Genomic DNA, 22,256 nt, shown 5'->3' on the forward strand with positions numbered 1-22,256 from the left:
GTTTCCATTTTTTGCTTGCTGTTCTTATTGAAACAAATATACCCACTGTAAATTGACAGTTTGTGAGGAGAAAATACAACATTTAGCTCTTAGTACTTATCACAACTTTCTAAACAGTCAGGTAAGTGTTACTTAAGTAATTCTTAATTGAATTTAAACATGTATAATCCACTTAAAACGCAACCCAGAGGGTGAAAATATTTGGCAATAAATATATTCAAATATTCACAGCAACATCTATTATTTTGTATTTGTTGTTTTTTTTTTTTTTTCAGTATGATGATTTGAATATGTAATCCAGATTTTGGAACAGTCACAAGAATGTATATGAGAATGGGACCCAAAGTGATTTGTATCTAAAATCCTGAATGTTTACAAGACTAATACAGTATTTCAGGATTCCTGAAGTGGCTAATACTTATCTAATTTATGGTGTTCCTTTCCAGGATTTGATACCCCTGGAGAGGCTGCTGTCTCATCAGTTGGGCCACACTAACCAGCCCTATAATCTGTGACCAAGGAGAGAACACATTGGTTAGTATGCAACTCATAAATATACCAAACAAACATACAATTGCTTCTATGGCATGATAGTTTTTGTACCATTTCTAAATTGCTTAAACCTGCACTTCTGTGTAGTTAAAAAAGAGCTCTTATCATTAATTCTGTTCTTGTAGACAGGTTATATGAAAAAACACGTGTAATGTTGTGCTTTTGTTCACTGAATAAAAATAGCCCATGTATAGTACATTTTTGCAAACCTTCCTGCACTTTAACACTATGATGACTATTTCATCCTGAATTAACACATTCAAAAAATATTATTTGCCAGAAAAAATGTTGAGCTCATTTATAAAAGGAGGAAAGCGATCTTGCCAAAAAGTCTATGATGCCAGGTAATTGCACAATCCAAAAAAAAAGATCTGTAGTGTGCAAACAGCATCATTCTTTTAAAATGCCATTTGAAAATGCTGCAAAAGTAACACTTGTAGCATTTTTGAACAAATGTAAATGTTTCGTTAGACACCAGCAATATGTATCACCTCCATAATTCCTGATTTTTTTAAAAAACCCACCTGTACCACAGCCACTGCTGCAGTAGAATATATGATAAGATGTAGAATAAAACCAATGGCATCCTCCAGTTTCACCTGACAACCCTACACATGGAAAACACAAGCATATTATGCAACTGGGTATAATATACTGTAGTCAAACGTATAGCTCAAATGAATTGCTGTGCATTTGTTGTTACTCACACTAACTAAAAATGGACATTTAAGAGCTAAGAAATAAAACAAATAGGAAATTCTTTGTGGTTCTCTCACCAATTCTGTGGTAAAGTACAATAAAAATTCAGAATGCATTCTACCATCCCTCTAAATAATGTTATTGCTATGAAATATTTCAATTTATTGCCAATGTTTCACAGAAACAAACATTAACAGTATGTTAAAGTAATAAACATAATCAGAAATAATTACAAACTAAAACACACAGGAATTCCATCAGGGAATCATAGCAAAGATGTTCTATTCAACTTGAAACATAAGAAATAATTCAAGCTTTAACAATGAAACAATAGCTATGGATTTTAAAAAATGCATTTCGTCCTACTGGAATGCCCTCAACAAGTAATGATAAATGGGCACCTGGGGATACAGCATGTATGTTTGATCCAGAGTGCCAGTGCAGGTGTGGAAGGTGGAGTTGCAGCAGCTCTGTGGCACGCTCAGGTTTCCCCTATGATTAAACCAGGGGGTGGTCTGCCAGTCCGTGTAATTCTGTATTCCGCAGCACTGCAACTGCACACCAAATAAATTCATAGTCACAAAAGCAGGGATCCTGGTTTGAAGTTAAATTCAGTAATGGACAAATGTCACCAATTCTTGGTATCTCCAGATGAGTACCACACTTTCTAACATGATTATTTCTGCCTTGGCATCATTGCAGTTGTGTAATATGGTAACACAGCAATCGACAAAACTGTCTGTCCTGAATAATGCAGAATGCATAGTTATTTTCAAATTTTAAATAGTGATATTCCCAAGCCATTCATCTTAAAACTTAACTTGTTCCCATTCAGCGAATATATGATGAATGGAGAAATCACATATAGCAGTGTATAAAATTGAATTGAATACAAGTCTTAAAATTAAGATTATGGAGATAAGATTTCAGACTGTTGGTACACAAAGAACCTACATGAACCCAGTCACAATGGATCATGAAATCTGACAGTTTCAGTCTCCTTCAGAAAATGATATTACATTGAAATAAGACCATGCATTAACAAGAGGTCCATCAAATATATTGAATAATTCACCATTGAATAATGTCCCTGATCAGATGAAAGTTCTGACTTTCTGGTCAAGACAGAATTTTGGCCTGGCTTTCAAATATTCACAGAAAACCAACAATGTGTATCGGCTTTAGCTCAAAGTTAAACCAGACAGTGCAACTAAGGGTTGATGAAACATGATTATACACCGATCAGCCGTACAACATTAAAACCACCTACCTAATATTGTGTAGGTCCCCCTCATGCCGCCAAAACAGCTCTGACCTGTCTTTTAAAATCACGTGGAAATAATTCACCCTCTAACAATATCTTAGCTTTTTATAGCCCTGTAGCAACTAATAATGTAATAAACTACCAATAGTGTAATAACTCCCAATAATGTAATCCATTTCAATTTTTTAATGTAATAAAAACCAATAATGTAGTAGTAAAGTAGGAGTAGTAGTAGTAGTAGTGTACTTTATTGATCCCTGGGGGGAATTTGCACTGTTGCAGCATCAAAGACAACAAAGTAACACAATCATATACAAATTTACAGTAGATACAAAATATTAGATACAAATATACAGTAGATACAAATATATACAGAAATCCAAATATACCAGAGGACACCTTCAGAGGTGGAGTCCATGCCTCGACGGGTCAGAGCTGTTTTGGTGGCACGAGGGGGACCTACACAATATTAGGTAAGTGGTTTTAATGTTGTGCGGCTGATCGGTGTATAGCTGATGGGCAGACGAAAACATACCTCTTCTTGTATGGAATCCACAGCTTTAGAATCAGGATCTTGACTGCTTCCATTGTAATTCTTAAATATATTCTGGAATGGTGCAAGCTCTGAATGTACCTAAAAGTATTGAGAAAATTTTCATGAGCTGAAGAGCATAGACAGCCACTTTATATTACAATAATAATAATAAAAAAATAATAATAATAATAGTAATAATAGTTATATTTAACTATGATTTAAATGGCTATATTTATAATTTCAATATATTTTGATATATTAGTGCATGAAATTGATAACATTTTATATAGGTTCAAAATGTTTAGTATTAACTGAAATCACGCTCAACACAACTCCCATAAAACAAAAATTTGTTTTATTGTGTCACTGTAAATAATTTACATAGTAATTATGCATGTTTGAAAATACTGTTAATTTCAGTGTCACATTACATTTAATAACATTTCATATTACCTTTCCTATGTTTGCATAAGCCAATGCTGCAGCTGTAGCCTCAAGACAAAATATGATGATGAGCAGATACACAAACTGCAAAGGAGACAGTAAACCACAATTTTAGAGCCGCAAAATGATTGCCTCTTCACCTGTCATAGCTTTCTAATCTAGCCTATGCAAATTGTGTGAACTGGACTTGATATTCATGGCTATGGATAACCGTTACATAATGAGTACTGTACCTTATCAGACCTGTGTTTTGCAGTTGTCCAGTAACCTTCAGTATGAACTTATAGTGCATCGCAAAAGTGTGTGTCAAATAAATGTAATGTAATAATAATAGCAAACCATCTGCTGGAATGCCTAACATTGCAATCTATGTGCATTTCATTATTCACCATGATTCAATTTCAGTAAACATGTCTGTGTTTGCATTTCTGAGTTTACTCTAGAACAAAGTCTGTACAAGGTGTATATAACTGTTCTCCAAAAATGTACCCTGTATTCCTATTAATATGTACATTATGTACAATATTTAAGGAATATGTATGGCATTCCATTGTTCTTTATCAAACTGTACCATACTGCTCTGTTCATCCCTTCTTTGATCCCTACCACACCCTGCAGGCAGGTGGAATCTCTGACAGACACCCAGCAGCCGATGCTCCCACTGATGAGAAGGACCACTGCGCTTGCTATGGCCATTACAGCAGGGAGGATGATATAGACGTCACGGAAGAAGAGCCCGTTGTGCCTGTAGTTCAGCAGGAGGTACAAGCCACTAAGGCCCACCACCAGCCCAGCAAGCTGTGGAAGAGTGCAAGATGAATGGCATGAAAAGTGATGAAGCCTGCACATGACTTAAACATGTAACATTAGGGTTTCAGTGGACAGGGTTAACTGGGTGTTAGTTATGGAACAAAAACCTTAAGTCCAGTGAAATGTTTTCTACATGTAATATGCAAATGACGCTTTTGCCACTTTTGTGAGGTTAAGGCAAGCTAAGTTGAAAATGCCTAAGCATTGCCCCTCCTCTGGATGCGGAGAAAGCAATATGCTTTTTTCTTTTCCCAAAAATGAAGAGACCGACAAGAAATGGGTTTTATTTCTGGAGCCTATGGGCACTGCATTATATATATTTAACCTGTAAAGTTAGTATTTTCAGTGCCCATTTTCACCTGGAACTTGTCGCAGAACATGGTGGATCGGTAAGTAGGCATATCATCAGCTAGCTGGTTTAATATTAGTGTGCTGTAGCTCCCTGTTATTACACATTGAATGATCTTCAGGTTTAACTATATGACGGTAAAGCCCATTTTATGTTGCTTTCCTTCATTTTGTCTGGTAGTGTAAGGTTACTGCTCTAACTGGCTCTAACCTGGCTAGCGATGAGGAATGGTTTACAGATGCGTCTTGCAGATATGAATGTTATTGAGCGCAGGATACACGCACACCGTGTCCTTATCTGCTGAACAGGTCACAATAATATAATAGTACAACTTAATGGTTATAATTTGGTTAAAAACTTGAAATAAATATAGAGAAGACAATCAATTATCACTTCTGTGGAATATGACCACAATCTGAATCCAGTTTCCTGGACCTTTAAGTTATTTATATTTCAGGGAAATTCAGTAATAAAGACCAATGGCTTATTGCAGTATGAGGAAAACACAAGCAGTGTTGTATTAGTGCCAAAAGTATTTTGTATTTGTAAGCAATGACTTGTGCTTGAAACTTATGGTTTGTGTTTGTACATTGAGGGTTGAAACTGAAACAAAAGTATTTTGTACTTGTAAGCAATGACTTGTGCTTGCAACTTAGGGTTTGTGTTTGTACTCTGCAAGTTGAACCTGTAAAAAAACGTTTGTGGATATAGATTTTCATGAGGGGGGAGGGTCACGTCTGTAAATTAACATCTACATGTATTTTGTGATCTGAAGTGGTTTATTAACATTTGTGAACAGAAAAAGTACGAATGCAAAACAGTTTTTACGTGCAACATTCCCTCTACATGCAACGCACAGTTTACAAGAAGAAAGCTACAGACAGACTTTTGGCACTGCTTTTACGCTTCCGGTATGGCGAGCCAATCGTTCAAGGCATTTTCAACTATCCAATCAGCGCTCCAGTAGAGACCAGGGTTGCCATGTTGGGTAATTTTCCCCCATTGAGTCTCTAAGAAAGTCGTTATTAAAGGGCGTATCGCAGGTTGGAGACCCCAGTGAATCAACTTGTAGGTAAATGATGTAGGAACTAGATTTTCATAAAAATATACTTATATGTACACTACAGTGACTTCTGGAGTCGTTTTTGTGAGAGAATTTTACTTCCTGCCAAACAGTAAGTGGCGTAACAAAAGGGAGCGCAGTCAATTTTTACAATAAGAATAGTTACCATGTAATTCTACACTCAATATCTGGGAGTAAATATTGAATACATATACAACCTTACCTTTGGTTTTACGCGTAGACATGTATGTCCTTTTTGAGACTGAGTGGTCATATATTGTCTTGGACAATCCGTTTGTGAAATATATATGTGCATTTGTGACGCCTGGGTACCTTGCAAAATAGCTGTGAGTAATACCACGCGTATTGTTTACAGCGTTGTTGCCCTTTTTAGTACAGTCTGCCTTGATTGACACTTTGTTTATTCAGTAGGTGAGAGTATAAGCTTTCTAACGATGTATAACATGTCTAATTTTGCTTTTGCAATAGCGTTTTATAGGTCAGAGTAACCGAAAGTTTTCTCATCATCGCATTCACTTACGCATTCACTCTGTGGTAGCAGGTTGCTGCACCTGACGAAAACGTTGTCAACGATATTTAGTAATTTCTTGGAAAATACTATTATTATTGAGGACTTCTGGGCATAGCTAAGCCATGTTTGCTGATTGACCTAGCTGACATCGTTTTTTGGAGCAAAACAAACAAACAAACAAAAAAACAGAAGCGAATAGAACACTATCATTGATTTACTGCCTCTGTCTCCATCTACTGAACACAGGTAAAATTTCATCATTGCTATGTAAGTATTACTGCTCAAAATATTTCGGTTATATAGCCTACGTTATTTTTTAAATTGAGTGTCTTTTAATAGGTTAGAGGTATTATATAATGTGGATATTTCACACTGTAATGTAAGCGTTAGTTAGTAGTGTAATAATTTTTAAGAAATGTATACCTTGTCTGAACCATTTGAAAAGTTAATGCAGGATTTAACCATAATCAGCGTTTTCTGGTAGAGACTGGACTTCACTGCTGAACACCCCCCCCCCCCCTCTCTCTCCTCCCTCTATTTCCTCTGAATTTGTGCCCTATGTCTTGTAAAAATGATTAAATCCTGCATTAACTTTTCAAATGGTCATTTTCAGACAAGGTTAAGTATACATTTCGTTATCAAAAACAGATGATCAAAAACATAAATATTAAAAACAATTATGTTGCTGTTACAGTATAAACACTTGTTTTTGATGATCATTAGGCTACCATTATCCTAGTGTCAAAAAAAATCTTCGTTTGTGCATGTCCCTCCCTCACGAAGTCAGTTACATCGATCATGTTTAAATCGTTTTATGATTCAACTCAAACGCTTGAACACTGGCTTTATGCTGGGGGCATTACATTTGCCATCCTTTAAGAAATGACGCGCCATATGCTTCAAAAAATCTGAATTACACTAGCTACATATCTCCATATATTAACTGCTGCGTTATTTGGCGTATAAATTACTTTGTGTATAGTTGTATGTGGGTGCAACCTTCGGCGAGGTCTTTAGAATCCCACGATTGATTATATCATGCCCTGATTAAATAGAAAAAAAATTATAACAGGAAATGATCACTTCAAAAGAAACAGGCCAACTTTTCAAAGTCACGTGAAGTCAACAACATGATTCTGATTAACACGACGTCAAAAGCTGATACTTACATGACCATCAAACTCCGTATTTTAGGGTACATAAAATGCTCTCGACTTCATAATGCATGTAATTTATGAATTAGGCTACTCATACTCATTCATTGAGAAGAATATAAAATCGCGGCAAGATCTGGGTTTCTAACAGGTCAAATACATGTAGGCTATAAGAAAAAAACTCACAGAATGGAACATAGAATGTAGCCCTAAGTAAAACCATAGCGATTATAATCAGCCTATATATTGACTGAATGCATTTCTTAAAATTCGCGGTCAGGATTTCAACATAAAAATAGGCCTAATTACAGCCTACCTATCTCCATAAAATGAACAGAATTCACACACTAAAATATAAAACACTTAATTTCTTACCCACAATAACTGACATGTTATCTGGAGAACAACTTTAACAATTCTTCTCATGACGCCGACAGCAACACCTTGAAAAGGAACGACTACTAGATCTGCGTAATGAATAGGCTGTTGTTTTACCTGCTCCCGTGGCGGTATTAATCTAACAAACTGTAGAGCTATAGCACTATTTGTCTTGTTTATTTGCTAGCAAGTTTATTATTAGAAGTAGTTTATTTACTTGCAAGTGCATTAGCTTTACGGATAAAATCCGGAAAAACTGAGAATATGTAGGCTATGTCCTGAACAGTATCGCATGATTACATTTCTTTGCCAAATTCGATTTCTACAATAATCAAAATATCCGTAAAACGCGGAAAGAAAAGTAGACAACACGATCGCAACGTCCTTTGCAGTCTCAAATGCGAGTGAATATAAACGCGGAAGTAACCAAAGAGAAAGCTGTTGACGCTACTTCCAGCGCAGAGTGGTAATGCAGTTCTCTTAACGTTCTCAGCTCGCCAAATTCCATGCCCTGCACTGTAACTACACAAAATAGACTTTCGGAGAGACAGAAAGCCTATAGCCTAGTGTTCCTCATTGCACATGTGCAGGTTATTTTGTACCTAATGCAAAGATAATTTGCAACTGTAAGTCTTTCATTAGGCTATTGAATTTATGTACATTTAAAACCACCAGAGAGCACAAATATTTAATTAAGACCAAAAAAAAAAAAAAAATCTTGGCCCCTCCTAAGGCAAAAGTTTTTAGTTTTAGCTCGGAGGAAGTTTATTTCGGTTGGGGGTAATTGCATTAATTGCATAATTGCAATGCGTTGTAATAGAACACATACGCGCACAAAGATATTGGCCCTACTGCAATGTCATAACTTGGCTATAACCATATTTATTAATCAAAACATGGAACACAGAAACATGGTGCAAATATGTACATTTCTGTATATAATTTAATATTGATAGCCACGAATGACTCTACATGTGCTCCTTTTTGTCTTGTCCCATTATATTTACTCACTGGTATTTCCCCTTGTTTGGCAATGAAATATTTAGAGGAGTGTGGGTGTGTTTCTGTTTTACTATAAAGTAAATGTTTCTGTCCAAAAATGTTATCGGTTCGGACAGAGAACAGAATTCATTCAAACTTGAATGTCCACAGACGACAGCCCTTTGACATTATTAGTGATGGGTGCTGAAATAATAAATTATGTTATAGGGTATATACGTAATTCTTTGTGGTGGCCAAGAACAAAATATTTGTATCATGCTTGAGTGTTATTCTCGTAAAATCTCCTGTCTAGATCTGGAAGCCCCAATGCAGCCAAGAGGTAGAGAGCATGGTTGTGAAGTGTGTGGGAGTGGTGAATAAGACATACATTTGCAGCTGATTACCTTACCACATTATGATACAACCACTGACATCTCTATAGATGCAACAGGCATGTACAAAAGTGGCTTGAGGAACAAACAAGTTTCTTTAACTAGTATCACCAATATGGAGAAAAGAGATTCCAGGAGAGCAATGTCATTAATGTTCATGGGAAACAACTTAATGTGATAGTGCACTTTCTTGGTTTTTTGTTGTTATTTCAGTTTTAAGTAAATGATTTTTGATTGTCCCAGATTGGTTTTATGTGCAGGAAAAGACATTTTAATACTTACATAATTTTTCAAAGACCAGCTCGCTGTATAAATGCCCTCATACCAGACCATTGCAAGAAACTTCAGAAACTATTGAAAATATCCTTCATTGCACACAAACAAATATCTAGGACAAAAACAAAAATATGGAATAATGCAGAAAGTGAACTATCACTTTAATTCTATATTTAAAGTAGCCTACATATGAAAAGTTTTCTTAACAGCTGTGTCAAAAACACATGAACACCTTTACAATATTGATAAGCTCACAAATACAGCACAATACCCTTACTATCGCAAAGCTTTAAATAAGGGAAAGGGATATATGTACAGTATATTTGCATAAAATGTTAACAAATTCCAGTACTTTATAGTGGAAAGGTACAGAGAAGATATAATTAAAACATCCAATTTCATGAGAAAGTAAGGTTTCACTCATTTCAAAAGGATCTTGTCACTTTGAGATTTGGTAGTGGCTTTATACACAATTGGAAAGGAGGTAAAACTTGGGAAAATCAAAACATGGCAAAATGGCTGAATGGTCAAGAAGTCAAACACTTGCCGGCCATTTTCCAAAAGTGTCATTGGTAGTTTCTAGAGTTTGGTCAAAGGCTAATTTTAAACTATGAAGAAAAATAAGGGTCTGAAGTCATTTTCATTCCCCCCTCCAACAAGTTAAGGGAAGCAGAAGCTGAAATAACACCAGTTTTTCCCTCTTTCCTTTTTATCCTCTTTTGTAATATCAGTTCAGGTTTCAGCCCTGTCTATCCAAGGGAGTGGCTCTATGGTGATGGGCAGACATTAGCACTGAGCTGTCTTACTGTTGGACTCCACCCCCACTACAAAGCCATTGCTGAGGCTTTTGGGGCTTGGTGGGGAGGGGAGGAGAGGAGTGGCCTCATGTTTGTCAGTGGGATCTATCATTGAGCAGGTCTTCCTGGGTGGTGTGGCTCGAACAACAGCAGTTTTGGGGATCACAGAAGCTTGTTTCAGGCCATCTGGCTTTAGGGGCGGCCTGGTAGGCAGGGGACTGGTAGGTGTCTCTGGTGACTTAGGTGGAGTGGACAGCTGTTTGGGGCTGTGTGGAGGTGCATGAGAGGGCGAAGTGGACTGGCTCTGGTCAGGCCCTTTCTCAGTGAGCTCTGGAGTGCTGTTAGTCTGCCTCTGCTGGCCCTGGCAATCCTGGGAAAGTTCCTTCTGCATGCTGCTCTGCCGGGAGGTCTTGTGGCTCGCAGTCCCCTCACAGCTGTCTGTGCGGCGGCGTGAGCACTCGTGCATGCGGCTGGTCGCCACAACCGCCTTCATAGCGGCCTACAAAAGGAGAAAATCTATATTTTATTCAACTGTATAATTTATAGGCAAGGTATTTACCTTTTTGCATGTATTTGTGGAGTCACACCAAGCAATATTTCAGGTACCCAGGAATGTAGGATTGGAAAAGGGTTGATTAAAAAGGAGTTTGAACTCTTTAGGATAAGATCAGGCTTAACGAATGATCATACTTTGCTGTCCTCAAGGAGTGCATACTGTTTCACTGTATAACTGGGAAGTTTTACGGAGTGGCTGAAGCCAGTAGTCTTTTCCCTTGTTTTCTGTTTCTGATATAACCCGTGCAATATGTTTATCTTGATACAATATATGTGCAGTATTCTGATGTGAGATGTGCAACACCTGGATGCATTACCTGCAACGTGTCTTTTTAATTTGCGACAATGAACCTCCTAACCCTTCGTAATGATATTAAACAGTAAAAATAAATCCGTTAAAATATCACAGAAAAGAACACGTTCACAAATGTTTTCTTTTTTAATGAGACAATAAAACATTGCATTTGACTGCTATTCATGTCGACTGCAGAGGAATATCTCCCCAATTACAAGCTCGGGGACTGGGAGTCTGCTGACCTTGAGTTTGCGTCGCGCGTTGAACTCCTGTAGCTTCCTCTGGGTGGTGTCCATATGTGAGAAACGGGCAGCCTTGCCCAGTACCCAGGGGTGCTGCAGGGCCTGCTGCACCGTCAGCCGCTTCAGAGGGTCCTGAACAATGAGCTTACTGACCTGTACGCAGAGGGGAGAGGGACAGAGTGCAGTGAATGCACAGGCCCCACAGCATGGTTCCTCACACCAGTTAAATGTCCAGTGTTGGTTCAACTCTGACAGTGTTAATTCAACACTCAACAGATACATTTTTGGTCCCACATTCCAGAGTGGGAACAAATGTCATCTGTTAAGAGTTGAATTAACACTGTCAGAGTTGAACTAACACAGGACATTTTACTGTGCAGTCTGTAAGTTCCTTAGTTTCTACTGATGAGTAACATGTCTGGCCTTCAATAAGAAAATCTAATCTAACAGTGGGTTATATTAAAAGCAGTAATACATTGACTAATTTATCAAATTGCTGAATTGTTTTTCAATGTCTTACAATTGAAATGGCAATTGAATCGTATAATTTTACAAGGGAAAGAACAAATTGTGATAACTGTTTATAGAACACTTTTTGTACAGTATTCTCAGATCACTTTCCAGAGAAGGATAGAGAGAGAGGGAAAAACAATAAAAAAGGCATTTGAATGTACAAATAAAATATAATATAAAGGGAAAAATACAAAAAAAGAAAAAAGTATTACAACAGTTAGTTATATGATTAATACCCGGCCAAAAATACAAGACAACATAAAACAATAAAAATTAAGATTTATTTTTGAAAATAATTCATAGTCTCATAGTTTTAGAACAGAAAACCCGTGGCAATTAAAACTAACTCTCTCTTTTACAGGGAACAACTAATCCTGGTGTTCAAAACTGAGTAAAAGAAGCACTCACCAAATCCTTAGCATTGAGTGAGACCTCGTCCCACCAGGGGGAGACAAACTCATAGTCGCAGTTGAGGATACGGCTGTACATATACTGATCTCCTCTAGGATCAAAGAACGGTTCAAAGCCACAGAGCCTGAGAGGAATGAATTAGGAATGAATGTTAATAAAAAAGAGCTCAGAATCTTAGAATTAAAGGCTTTAAAATCCTGAACAGCATGAACCATCAACCAATCTCCACCAGCCCATCTGCAGAACGAATTCTCAACTCACAATATGTAGAGAATGACTCCCACGGACCACATGTCCACCTCAGGCCCATATGCGTTGCCTCTGAGAATCTCCGGTGCTGAGGGCAAGATGGAGACACAGAGCCAGCTGTCAGCGTTACAGGCAACGTGTGTCATCACTGCAAGAGAGGACTTGGAATTCTCCGTCGACCCGAAAAAATAAAGGTTAAATAAAGGTCAAATAAAAATAACTTTTTTTTCTGCATTCCCACCAGTTGACCCAGTTCTAGTGCGGCCAATTCCAGTGGATCAATACGTCACACTTTTTACGACCGTTGGTCAGGACAGGACATTGTGTGTTCACACATATCACACCAAGAATTTGGTTCAAGGTGTAAGCCATAGGTGTGTTCCCTTAATCATGAATGGTTTAGGCTAATGCATGGCATCTCCACCGATGATTGTTGGGTAGTTTTAAATAAAAAATAGTGATCCTTCAGGAAGAAATTTGTATATCAATAAGGCAACATGTACTAAAACAAATAAACTGACTCAACATGAGATACATTTTTTTTTTATTATGACATCTACACATTACAAATTTAGTCAAAATTGAAACTCTTTAAAATGAAAATTTGATATGATGCTATAATGACATTTTTTGATATGTAGCAATGAGCTACTATGCATGACTGTACAAACCACAATATTACAAAATATTATGTGGTTATACATGTACACACAGCCACGCTCACATACACATACAAAAGCAAACATGAGCGTAAGTGTGTTCAGCCTCCCTCTTATAAAAACTCACCACAGTATCCAGGGGTTCCACACACTGTCTTCATGGTCACTTGCTCATCTATTATTTTGGACAGGCCAAAATCAGCTGTAAACATAAGAAGGGGTGTCAACCACAGAAGAATTTTGGGCCAGCTGTATCTTTCACACATTTCGTCTTCTGGATTAGAGCGAGACCCGTGTCAATTTGTATTTGAATTAATTATTGCATTTCCTTTATTACAAAAAGTCACTGTCAACTGTCAATAGTTACCAATCTTGAGAGGGGCATCCAGTGACAGGTCAGCATAGAGAAGGTTTTCGGGCTTAAGGTCCCGGTGCACCACTCCGTTCTCATGTAAATACTACAGTACAGACAGACAGACAGACAGGTAATGTCATAAAGGTGTCCTTCAAGGGTTTGCCACAGGTGCTGAATCAGAAGGCAGATCTGCAATTCTCTCTGTGGATCAACAACATCCCTATGAGTCATATCTTGTCACATGTAATCCTATACTGCTGGGTTTTGTGTCAGCGTACGTATCGATTATTAATGTGAAAACCGGAAATGTCTTGCAGCAGTTGCAGAGCAACCATAACCGTAAAACATTAAATATGATACAGATAAAAGAATACTGTATCTCTAGTGTGACTCAGTTAAGTCAGGGCATTGCCCAGAAGGATTAATCGTACCTTAAAATGCCTGCCCTCACCACAAAAAAAAGATACAGCAAATGTGCCTTTTCCACAGCTTAAAGGGTCTTTCATTGCACTCACAATCATTTTCCCATTATTCTGAACTGCCTTCATACATAATGTTTTTGTTCTTGTTTGAATAATTCATTCACTTACTTTTGTTGTGTTTGTCTGTCTCAGTATAATGTGAAACAGTGACTAAATAAGCTGCCAGCCAGCACCATGACACTGTGATTGCCAGCACACAGTGGCTCATGACTGCTTAACACACTGGTCTTGCATTAGACTGAGCTATGGGACTCACCCGGATCTAAACACTCTACTGTACAGTGCATCACGTGCAGCCAGCCGGCAGCCAGCGCTTCTCTGTGAAACCCCAGACATCCGTCACAACATTCTCTGTGTTTGTACATCAGCCCCCGCTGGGGCCCTGCTGGGCCACTCCGGCAGGCACTGAAGCCTCTTCCATTAGCGTGCTCTTCCTGGACAGTGTTTCGTTTCATTACGACAAATTAGCGCAGAGAATGTCTGGGAGAGCCTGTGGTTAAGATTGGCTTCCCCCCCCCCCATTAACAGACATCAGTTAAGTGGCTGACTTGACTGCTGTTAGCACTAATGGAAAAATACTCACTGCCAGCCAGGGCTCAAATCAGGCCCTGATCGATGGGCTTGATTTGAGCCCTTTGAACCTATCACTCTTGAAGTTTGCTGGTTTTGAACCAACCAGTCTGACTGGCCTTGACATCACTGAATCTATTGAATTATGCTGTAGCAATTCGGCTTCCCATTCAGGGAACAGAGACTTAGGGGAAAGCAGCAGGTTTCTCTCTCTACCAAAGACCTTTACGTCTTGTGATATTCCAGGTTTAACCAAATTGTTCAGATAAAGACTGAGATACTAGTAAATAACAGCACAAAGGCATAAAAGCTGCATTATTGCACCTCATGAATCATAGACCTGCACTATATTACTGGCAGAGATCTGTCCCAAAAATATTTTACAAAATAAAATAAGCCCTTTGGTCCAAAGTATAATTGTGACTTTCAAGAAAGAATCATATCTATAATTAAGCTTAATGGTCATTTTATGTGCGACTTTGTGCCTTGTGCAGGCAGTGATGCGTGGTGTAGTGTGGCATTAGAGCACAATTGGCTCGGCAGTTCAGAAACTATGCAGCTCAATGTCTTAACACATTTAATACTCATTTATGAACAAATTCAGTCTATTACAGCTGTAATGAACATGATTATTCAAGACTGCTTGGAGCCTGGAGCTCCAGCTTGTATGTTTGACAGTCATACGGTAACTATGTGAAAAGAGGGGTTAAAAGAGTAAAGATTTAGAAAGCAGAAAATGCACACAAGGCAAATTAATATCCTCCCCCATGTACACAAGCAAATACACACATACATACATGTTGTCGCTCACTCTGTCTGTCTGTGTATCTATCTACAGATTAAAATGTTGTACCGTGCATGGATTAAACGTATCCCACACGCAGAGTGTTAGCACGTTAGAAACAACACGCGCAAATGGCCTACATTGCGGAGAGTCACTGTCGCTGACACGCACTCTACAGAGCTATTATGTAACAGCATCACCCACATCCCTGCTGGCACTGTTGGGCAGGAGATTAAAACAGGAAAAAATTGCAGTGGATTTCCAAGAGGATTACTTCTCATTTTCAGCTCTCCACACACATCTGCCCTACCTCTTCCATTTGACCAATGGCAAAGTTAACGCACATTAATTACTGGAATGAACATGAACGCACAAGAGGACATACAAACTTACACTTAGAATCCTTGCGCACACATGGACACAAAACCTCTTATACACTTACAAACACACACAAACACTCACACAATAACTTGCATGTGCATATGCACGCACGTGCATACACACACACACAAGCATCATAACCTCCAATGCATCCATTAAAACTGTCAAATACACATACTGTATACCTATGCATACACAATATGTCATGCACATCATCTAATCTTCAAAAAATGTTTTTTGGGGGTATTTTCCATGTATGTATATCCCAAGATAACTCCCAGTTAAAAGACGCCTGATGGACATACACCCATTATACAAAATTGATCTTGCACTATGCAATCCATAGATTGTTTTAAAAAACAACTAATTTATAATGCCAATGATACTTAATGACCATTATAATACAGTTATGAGAAATGAGATATGGCAACTCCAGTCAGACAGCTCCAACACAGTTTTGCTCTAGCAGGCAGGTCATAATAATAATTAGAATAATAATAACAATCTTACCGCCACCGCCTCCAGGATTTGCTTGATAACATGAGCGGCATCTCTCTCGCTATAGTACCCTCTCTCCACGATCCTACAAGCAGAACAGACACTGTTTTCAACATGAATCTGACAAGAACTGACACAGAACACAGAACTGACAAACCACTGACAATTCCACATGGCTAGACATCAGTCACAACAACATCTTATCAAGGGGATAAATGGGAACACTTACTCTGATAATGTAATGGGCAATTCTACCAATAAAGTACTACAGTACAGTACATTTATATAAAGGTGAACCTGCAAATAGGTGATATTTCAGTCTTAACAGCTAAATTCAAAAACTGGTGATCGGACAACTTGACCTGCTATTTAAAAATGCTCAAAGATTCTGCGATTCTTGAATTATGAATAGGGTCTTGAGGGTCTGTGCTGGCTCAGTAATTATGTGCTCAGGTAGAGGGCAAATCTAGAAAAGCTTTTGCCACTCCATCACTGAGTGCCTGAGAGTATTGATTGGGATTTATGACAACTCCACAAGCACATCAAGACCAAGCTTCAAGCAGCTTCTTGTAATCTGTCTCTGGGCAACACAGGTGGATTCACTGCAAATTTTATTTTCAATCCCTTTTATACTCTGGTCTCAATAGAGCTGTGTCATAAATTGATTGATTTTATTTTTTATTTATTTATATTTTTTAAATAAAAGAACGGAAAATGGAACTGGAATTGAAACCAGGATTGATCCACCACCTGTTCTGCTAGCATAAAAGGGCTGTGACCTTCAGCTTGGATGGATGTGGCATGGCTGTCATATATGTTTAGGGGGAGTAACCTGTCAAAGAGTTCCCCTCCGGTCACAAGCTCCAGGATGAGCGCGATCTCCGTGTCCGTCTCAAAGATTTCCTTCAGTCGGATCTGAGACCCAGCCAGATACAAAGTATCACCCAAAACCGTCCAACCTTACTTTTGTAGTTACAAGCACAAAGGCAAAACATACATAGTGCACTAACTCTTTAAAATGATTTCATATTTAAATTATTGTATCATATGTGTGAGAGACAGGAAGAATGGAAAGAATTCTGGTGTAAACACTGATGACATTTAAAAGACTAGATGGTGAGATAAAGCTCAGCTTACAATATTAGGATGGGAGAGCCGTAGCAGAACTCCAATTTCAGTCCGTACTATTTTCTTGTCAATCTAAAATGGAAACAAAATGTCACCAAGGGCAAAATGCTGCCGTAAAAAAAAGGTTTTCATAAAATGGCGGAACTCCTTACGGTTTTCTTCAAGATCTTTGTAGCATATGGTTTCTGCGTCTGCTTCTCCTCGCAGCGGAACACCACTGACGTGGCCCCCCTTGGAAGAAAGCAGAGTGGTACAATTTAAGCACCGCCATCACTGAACTCGGCATGGAACATGCGCCTTTCTGAGGGGTTAGAAAAATGCATAGACAAGCCTTCAGCATCCATAGATGCAACCTATATGCATGTTTCAATGAACACCCCACTGTGAAAGCTGGATGATCTTTAACAGAAAACAGGCATGACGGTAATGTAATCAAATATGAGTGAAAGGAAGACTTGTGTCCAACCTTCTGCAGACCCATTTCTATAAAAACAAGCCTGGTCTGAAACATAGGCAGACTGGTTGTATCATGTGACCCTAATGCATGCCTGGACCATGTCATGTCCACTGTATTTAAATCTACTTTACAGATAATGCTGCAGCCAGATGTATGTTTTCATTATTCGTGGCCATCCCAGGAAAGAAGCGAAGAGTGAATTTGTGCTCTGAACCGGAAAGCTCAAAGCTCCCAGCTAATGCTCTACTCACTCTTGAGTACACTGAATGTAGTCTCTGCTTCTACACTGGTACTCAATGTTCCATCAGCCAGCTTTATTTGCTTCCTAGATTAATGACTTTGAATGGGTGGAAGCAAGAAGTTACCCGACCACCACACAAACCAGAATACGGGTTAGACTTGATATCCACAATCTTTTCATAATGAGTATTTCATTTTCAAGATTTCTCTGGCGCAAAAAAGCAGATGACACAAATCAGCAGAATGAGCCACATTATACTCTCTGCATTCAATGAAGTGACTCTCAAGCACACATCAGCGGGAGAGAATACTTGTATCAGTCATAAGTGCGACCTGTTCTTCCACCTCCTCTACACCATATCCCCGAAGAAGCACCAACATTTTGTCAGTCCTGTCCTTTTTAATTAATTGCTGTCTCTCCAGCTGTCCTGCTAATTCAATCCTTCCCTCAGCCCACTCCTTTGGACCCTTAAAGCTTTGTGTCACCCTGGCAACCAGGATGCTTCTTCCACAACATAAGCCCCTAATGTCCTTTCCCATCTTTATTCAATTCAATCCAATTTTATTTGTATAGCGCATTTTACAGAGAACTGTCACAAAGACACTTTACAGAGTAGCAAGGCAAGAGACAAAAAGAGAGCAAAAAGAGCAAACAGAGCAAACACCGGGCCTGAACCCCCAAATAGCAGGTACATAAGGTAAATAACTCCCAGTGGGGAGAAAACCCTCAAATGGCGACGAGAAAAAACTTCCCAAATGGAAGAAATATCGAGAGGAACCCGGCTATAAAGGGGGAGCCCATCCTCCACTGGCCAGCCTGGTGTAAAATAGTAGACAGCAAATAAAATGGGTTGAGCAGGTTACAGCTGAGGTGAAAGTTAACAGGAATAATAGAAGACCAAATGGTATAGTTAGAATAGGGCAGTTTCGAGGAGCTGGATGATAGATCTGGAGCTCCAGACGGCATCAATGCATGGGCAGGGGAGGAACAGGGCATCCGTGTTTAAATTCATAGACTCCATGATTAAACATGACCTTATATGGGGAGACAGGAGGGACTGAGGGGAAAAGCGACCACAGCTGGGGATAGAGGAAGAGGGCACATGTGGACAAGTGGCATCATAATTTGTAGATTCTTTTCTTCCTTGAGTAAAAAGAAGCAAAACAAAAATGTGTGCAGTACTCAGAATCATTTAGGTATTTCCTCAAAGAAAAACAACATTTAGCCTAATGTTCACTATGACTTGCATAATCACGATACATACTGAATATGAAGCTCAGATAGAACACAAAACGGAAAACCTGTTGAATTGGCATGCTACTTGGACAAAACCCTGTCCTGTAACCATACATGCTCCATCTGCAGACATGGAATAGAAAGATACTGTCTCTAGAATACAGATAAACTGATGGCCAGACAGTAAATGGCAAACAGAAGAGGGCTGGTGCTTGAGAGAGCATGTGGAAAACCTTATCGCTCCCTCTCAGCTGATGCCTGTCCTCTGAGAGACAGTATACCTGCCACTGTGAACAAACAGCACTGGGCACCAGGCACTGTTTTGTTTTTTTTGTTTTTTTTGGAGCAGAAGGCTGCAGGTGCTCACGTCTGAATGACCTCATGAGATTCCATATACACACAGCAAATCTCAAAAACACCACCTCGCTTGTCATCTCCCTCAGTCAAGAAGAGATACTGGAACTCACAAATAAATAAAGTACTCATCGTTACCTGGATCTAAATGGAAAAAATATGCTTTCCTGTAAACAAAGTGCCATGCCCTTCAATAGTGAACAGAACTTCTGCTCTATGGTTAATTTTTTTCCTATCTAATCCCTGCATATTACACCTTGTGTTAGCTGGTTCAACCAATTTTGTCTTTTTCTCCTTGTGTTCCTTTACGAAATGGAATTTAGGTTGAACAGCAATGAATAAAAATTTTGGGCAGGATTGGTTGGTTTGGATTGGTGTATCTAAAGTTTAACTAGCAGTTCACAGGAAAATGTCCTGTGTTCATTCAACTCTGGCCATAGTGGACTCATATAAACTCTGTAAGAGTTGATATAACACTGAAGATTTTACTGTTTTGGCTTTACAACTTCAAAGATTTGCATAGTACACTGTCACCTAAGAAAACAGCCATAAAATGTATGCAGCCATAAATTGTGTTTCAGTGAGTGTGCAGAGAATTGTTCTTGCAAGCACTTTTAGCCATCAGATAGGCTATTACAGTCACCAACAAACTCCTAGCCCAACAGCAAAATCTCCTCACTGAATTTACAGTCGTAACCTACTTAACCTTACATACAAAGCCAGCTGCTGACATAAACACTCTTGCTTAGGGCCACATCCATCTGTGGGCTGCGCTGAGTAAAACCCGGAACAGTCCATGTTCCTGAGTTGGGAGGGCTCCAGGTTTTACTCAGTGCAGTATTCCAGCTAACTCAATAACCCTGCTTTGTGAAACAGGGCCCAGCTCTGGTTACAGATAGACATCACCCACAAAATGCACACATTGGCAGTACGGGTCTACTCATACACAATAAAATGTCCAGTTTTAATTCAACTGTAACACAGTAGGCTATATGAGCCCAATAGGGACCACATGTACTCTGTCAGAGTTTATTTAACATTGGACATTTTACTGTGTAGTCTACATGTATTACCAACTCGTTAGAAAAGAGAAAATTACAGTTAAATGAATATCAATTGTTTACATCCTATTTGTTGCACCATCCCAAGTACCCACGTGGGTAATTGTGCATAGTTAAAAATGGGTCCCACACCTTCTGTAAGGCGCATCTGCTCGTTTGTCCATAAGACAACGGCCCAAGAAACAAGGGCTTAGCGATTATAGACAATTCCGTTTAAAGAGTAAGGGGACACCTGGAGGGAAATTTATCCAGAATAAAAATTATCATTAATCGTCTACTGTTTCAGCATTAAATTTACATCAGTTAGCCTATGTTCACAGAGGAGAACCTCTATTTGTTTGAATACAGTCCAACCTATAACCAAATAGCACGGATATGATATGCATTTATCAGTGTAATGTTATAGCCTAGATATACTATAGCCTACCTTCCTAATTCCGGGCCCATAGTATAAAACTCCTCAATGGAGACATCTCGCCGCGAGCCGTCGACCCAGTATTCCACTGAGGTGGCGCCGGAGCGTGAGGTGGGCATGCTTGCCAACAGCACAAGACACCGTGGATCCTTTAAGATAGCACACCCCAAAAGCAGACTTTCCTCTCTTGCGTAAAAATAAAACCTATCATCAACAAATCCACGAAATGCACTGTTTTGTGTCCAAATACCCCAGAAATCGTACGATTTTTAAATCATCATCTGTTCAGTTGTAGTTGTCATAGAATATCACCTTTGTTTCCGCTGCCGTCAAAATTGGAGCAATAAAAGTTGTTAGGTCCCGACGTTTTTATTTACAAAAATACTGTTTTAAACGACACTAACTGCAGAGTCTAAAATCATAGAAACGATTTCTGTAAAGCCTAAAAATTCATACCGTGATGATTGAATTCAACACATTTTCTAGGCTACTGATTTTAAATTTCCGCCTACAATTCTTCGTATTCTTCTTTTTTTTTGTTGTTCTTGTCTTTTAACCATGTATTATTAGATAGCCTATAGTTTCTTCAGTATCCACAGGGACGGCCCGTGTAAGGGGCAAGCAATTCCATTTCGCTTTCGTGATTTTCCCCTATAGCTATGTCAAAAACATCTTGCGATTTGGCAGAACTAGGTATGTTTAGGTTATCAACTAACGTAAGATAACGCAGCGAAGCGTTTCAATGATCTTCATTCTAAGCAAATGTTGCAGGTTTCGTTTCATTCGGCATTCCAAGAGGATTAATGATACAAATCGTAGAACGCAAAACCCCCCTTTACAGCATCAAAACGTCACACTCATTTTAAAATAACAATGATAGTAAAAAATTAAGATTAGGCCCATCAGCTCATGATGTTAAGGAACAATGGACTATAATTAGATAGTTACAGCCTAGGTTTACAAGTACTATGTCCTGGTCATCAGAATCCCCATGAACACCAAATACATCCTGCTCCTCCTCCCTATCTGTTCCTGTAACCCTCCATCCCCGCTGGAGGGGGCGTATAATCCCACCACAGATTTCTCCAATCCGTTCCGTTCACTCTACATGCAAACCGGGATGCAATTGGAAACTAAAGAGTCA

General features: G+C 38.9%; 2 protein-coding genes across 3 annotated transcripts; both read right to left on the reverse strand.

The window, feature by feature from the left end:
- Window positions 1-192: 192 nt before the first annotated feature.
- Window positions 193-8,290, reverse strand: tspan37 (tetraspanin 37). Of its 2 annotated transcripts, none has more exons than XM_035415873.1 (7): window positions 7,778-8,290; window positions 4,071-4,292; window positions 3,504-3,578; window positions 3,051-3,149; window positions 1,653-1,805; window positions 1,077-1,160; window positions 193-509 (listed from the first exon to the last, which is right to left on the reverse strand). In XM_035415873.1, exons 1-7 carry the CDS (start codon window positions 7,826-7,828, stop codon window positions 423-425), a joined length of 771 nt encoding a protein of 256 aa, XP_035271764.1. In that variant the 5' UTR covers window positions 7,829-8,290; the 3' UTR covers window positions 193-422. The 2 variants fall into 2 exon arrangements, with proteins under 2 accessions (XP_035271764.1, XP_035271765.1); XM_035415874.1 differs by having other exon boundaries at window positions 4,101-4,292; window positions 7,778-8,282.
- A 349-nt stretch (window positions 8,291-8,639) lies between these two features.
- Window positions 8,640-22,196, reverse strand: si:ch73-60h1.1 (calcium/calmodulin-dependent protein kinase type IV). The gene is made up of 11 exons (XM_035415872.1): window positions 21,125-22,196; window positions 17,501-17,579; window positions 17,358-17,420; window positions 17,053-17,135; window positions 16,233-16,305; window positions 13,518-13,608; window positions 13,278-13,352; window positions 12,504-12,579; window positions 12,240-12,366; window positions 11,319-11,471; window positions 8,640-10,725 (listed from the first exon to the last, which is right to left on the reverse strand). The coding sequence occupies exons 1-11, from the start codon at window positions 21,229-21,231 to the stop codon at window positions 10,216-10,218; spliced, it is 1,437 nt and encodes a 478-aa protein (XP_035271763.1). The 5' UTR covers window positions 21,232-22,196; the 3' UTR covers window positions 8,640-10,215.
- Window positions 22,197-22,256: the final 60 nt, after the last annotated feature.

The sequence above is a fragment of the Anguilla anguilla genome, chromosome 4 (assembly GCF_013347855.1).
Source record: "Anguilla anguilla isolate fAngAng1 chromosome 4, fAngAng1.pri, whole genome shotgun sequence".
Lineage (NCBI taxonomy): Eukaryota > Metazoa > Chordata > Actinopteri > Anguilliformes > Anguillidae > Anguilla > Anguilla anguilla.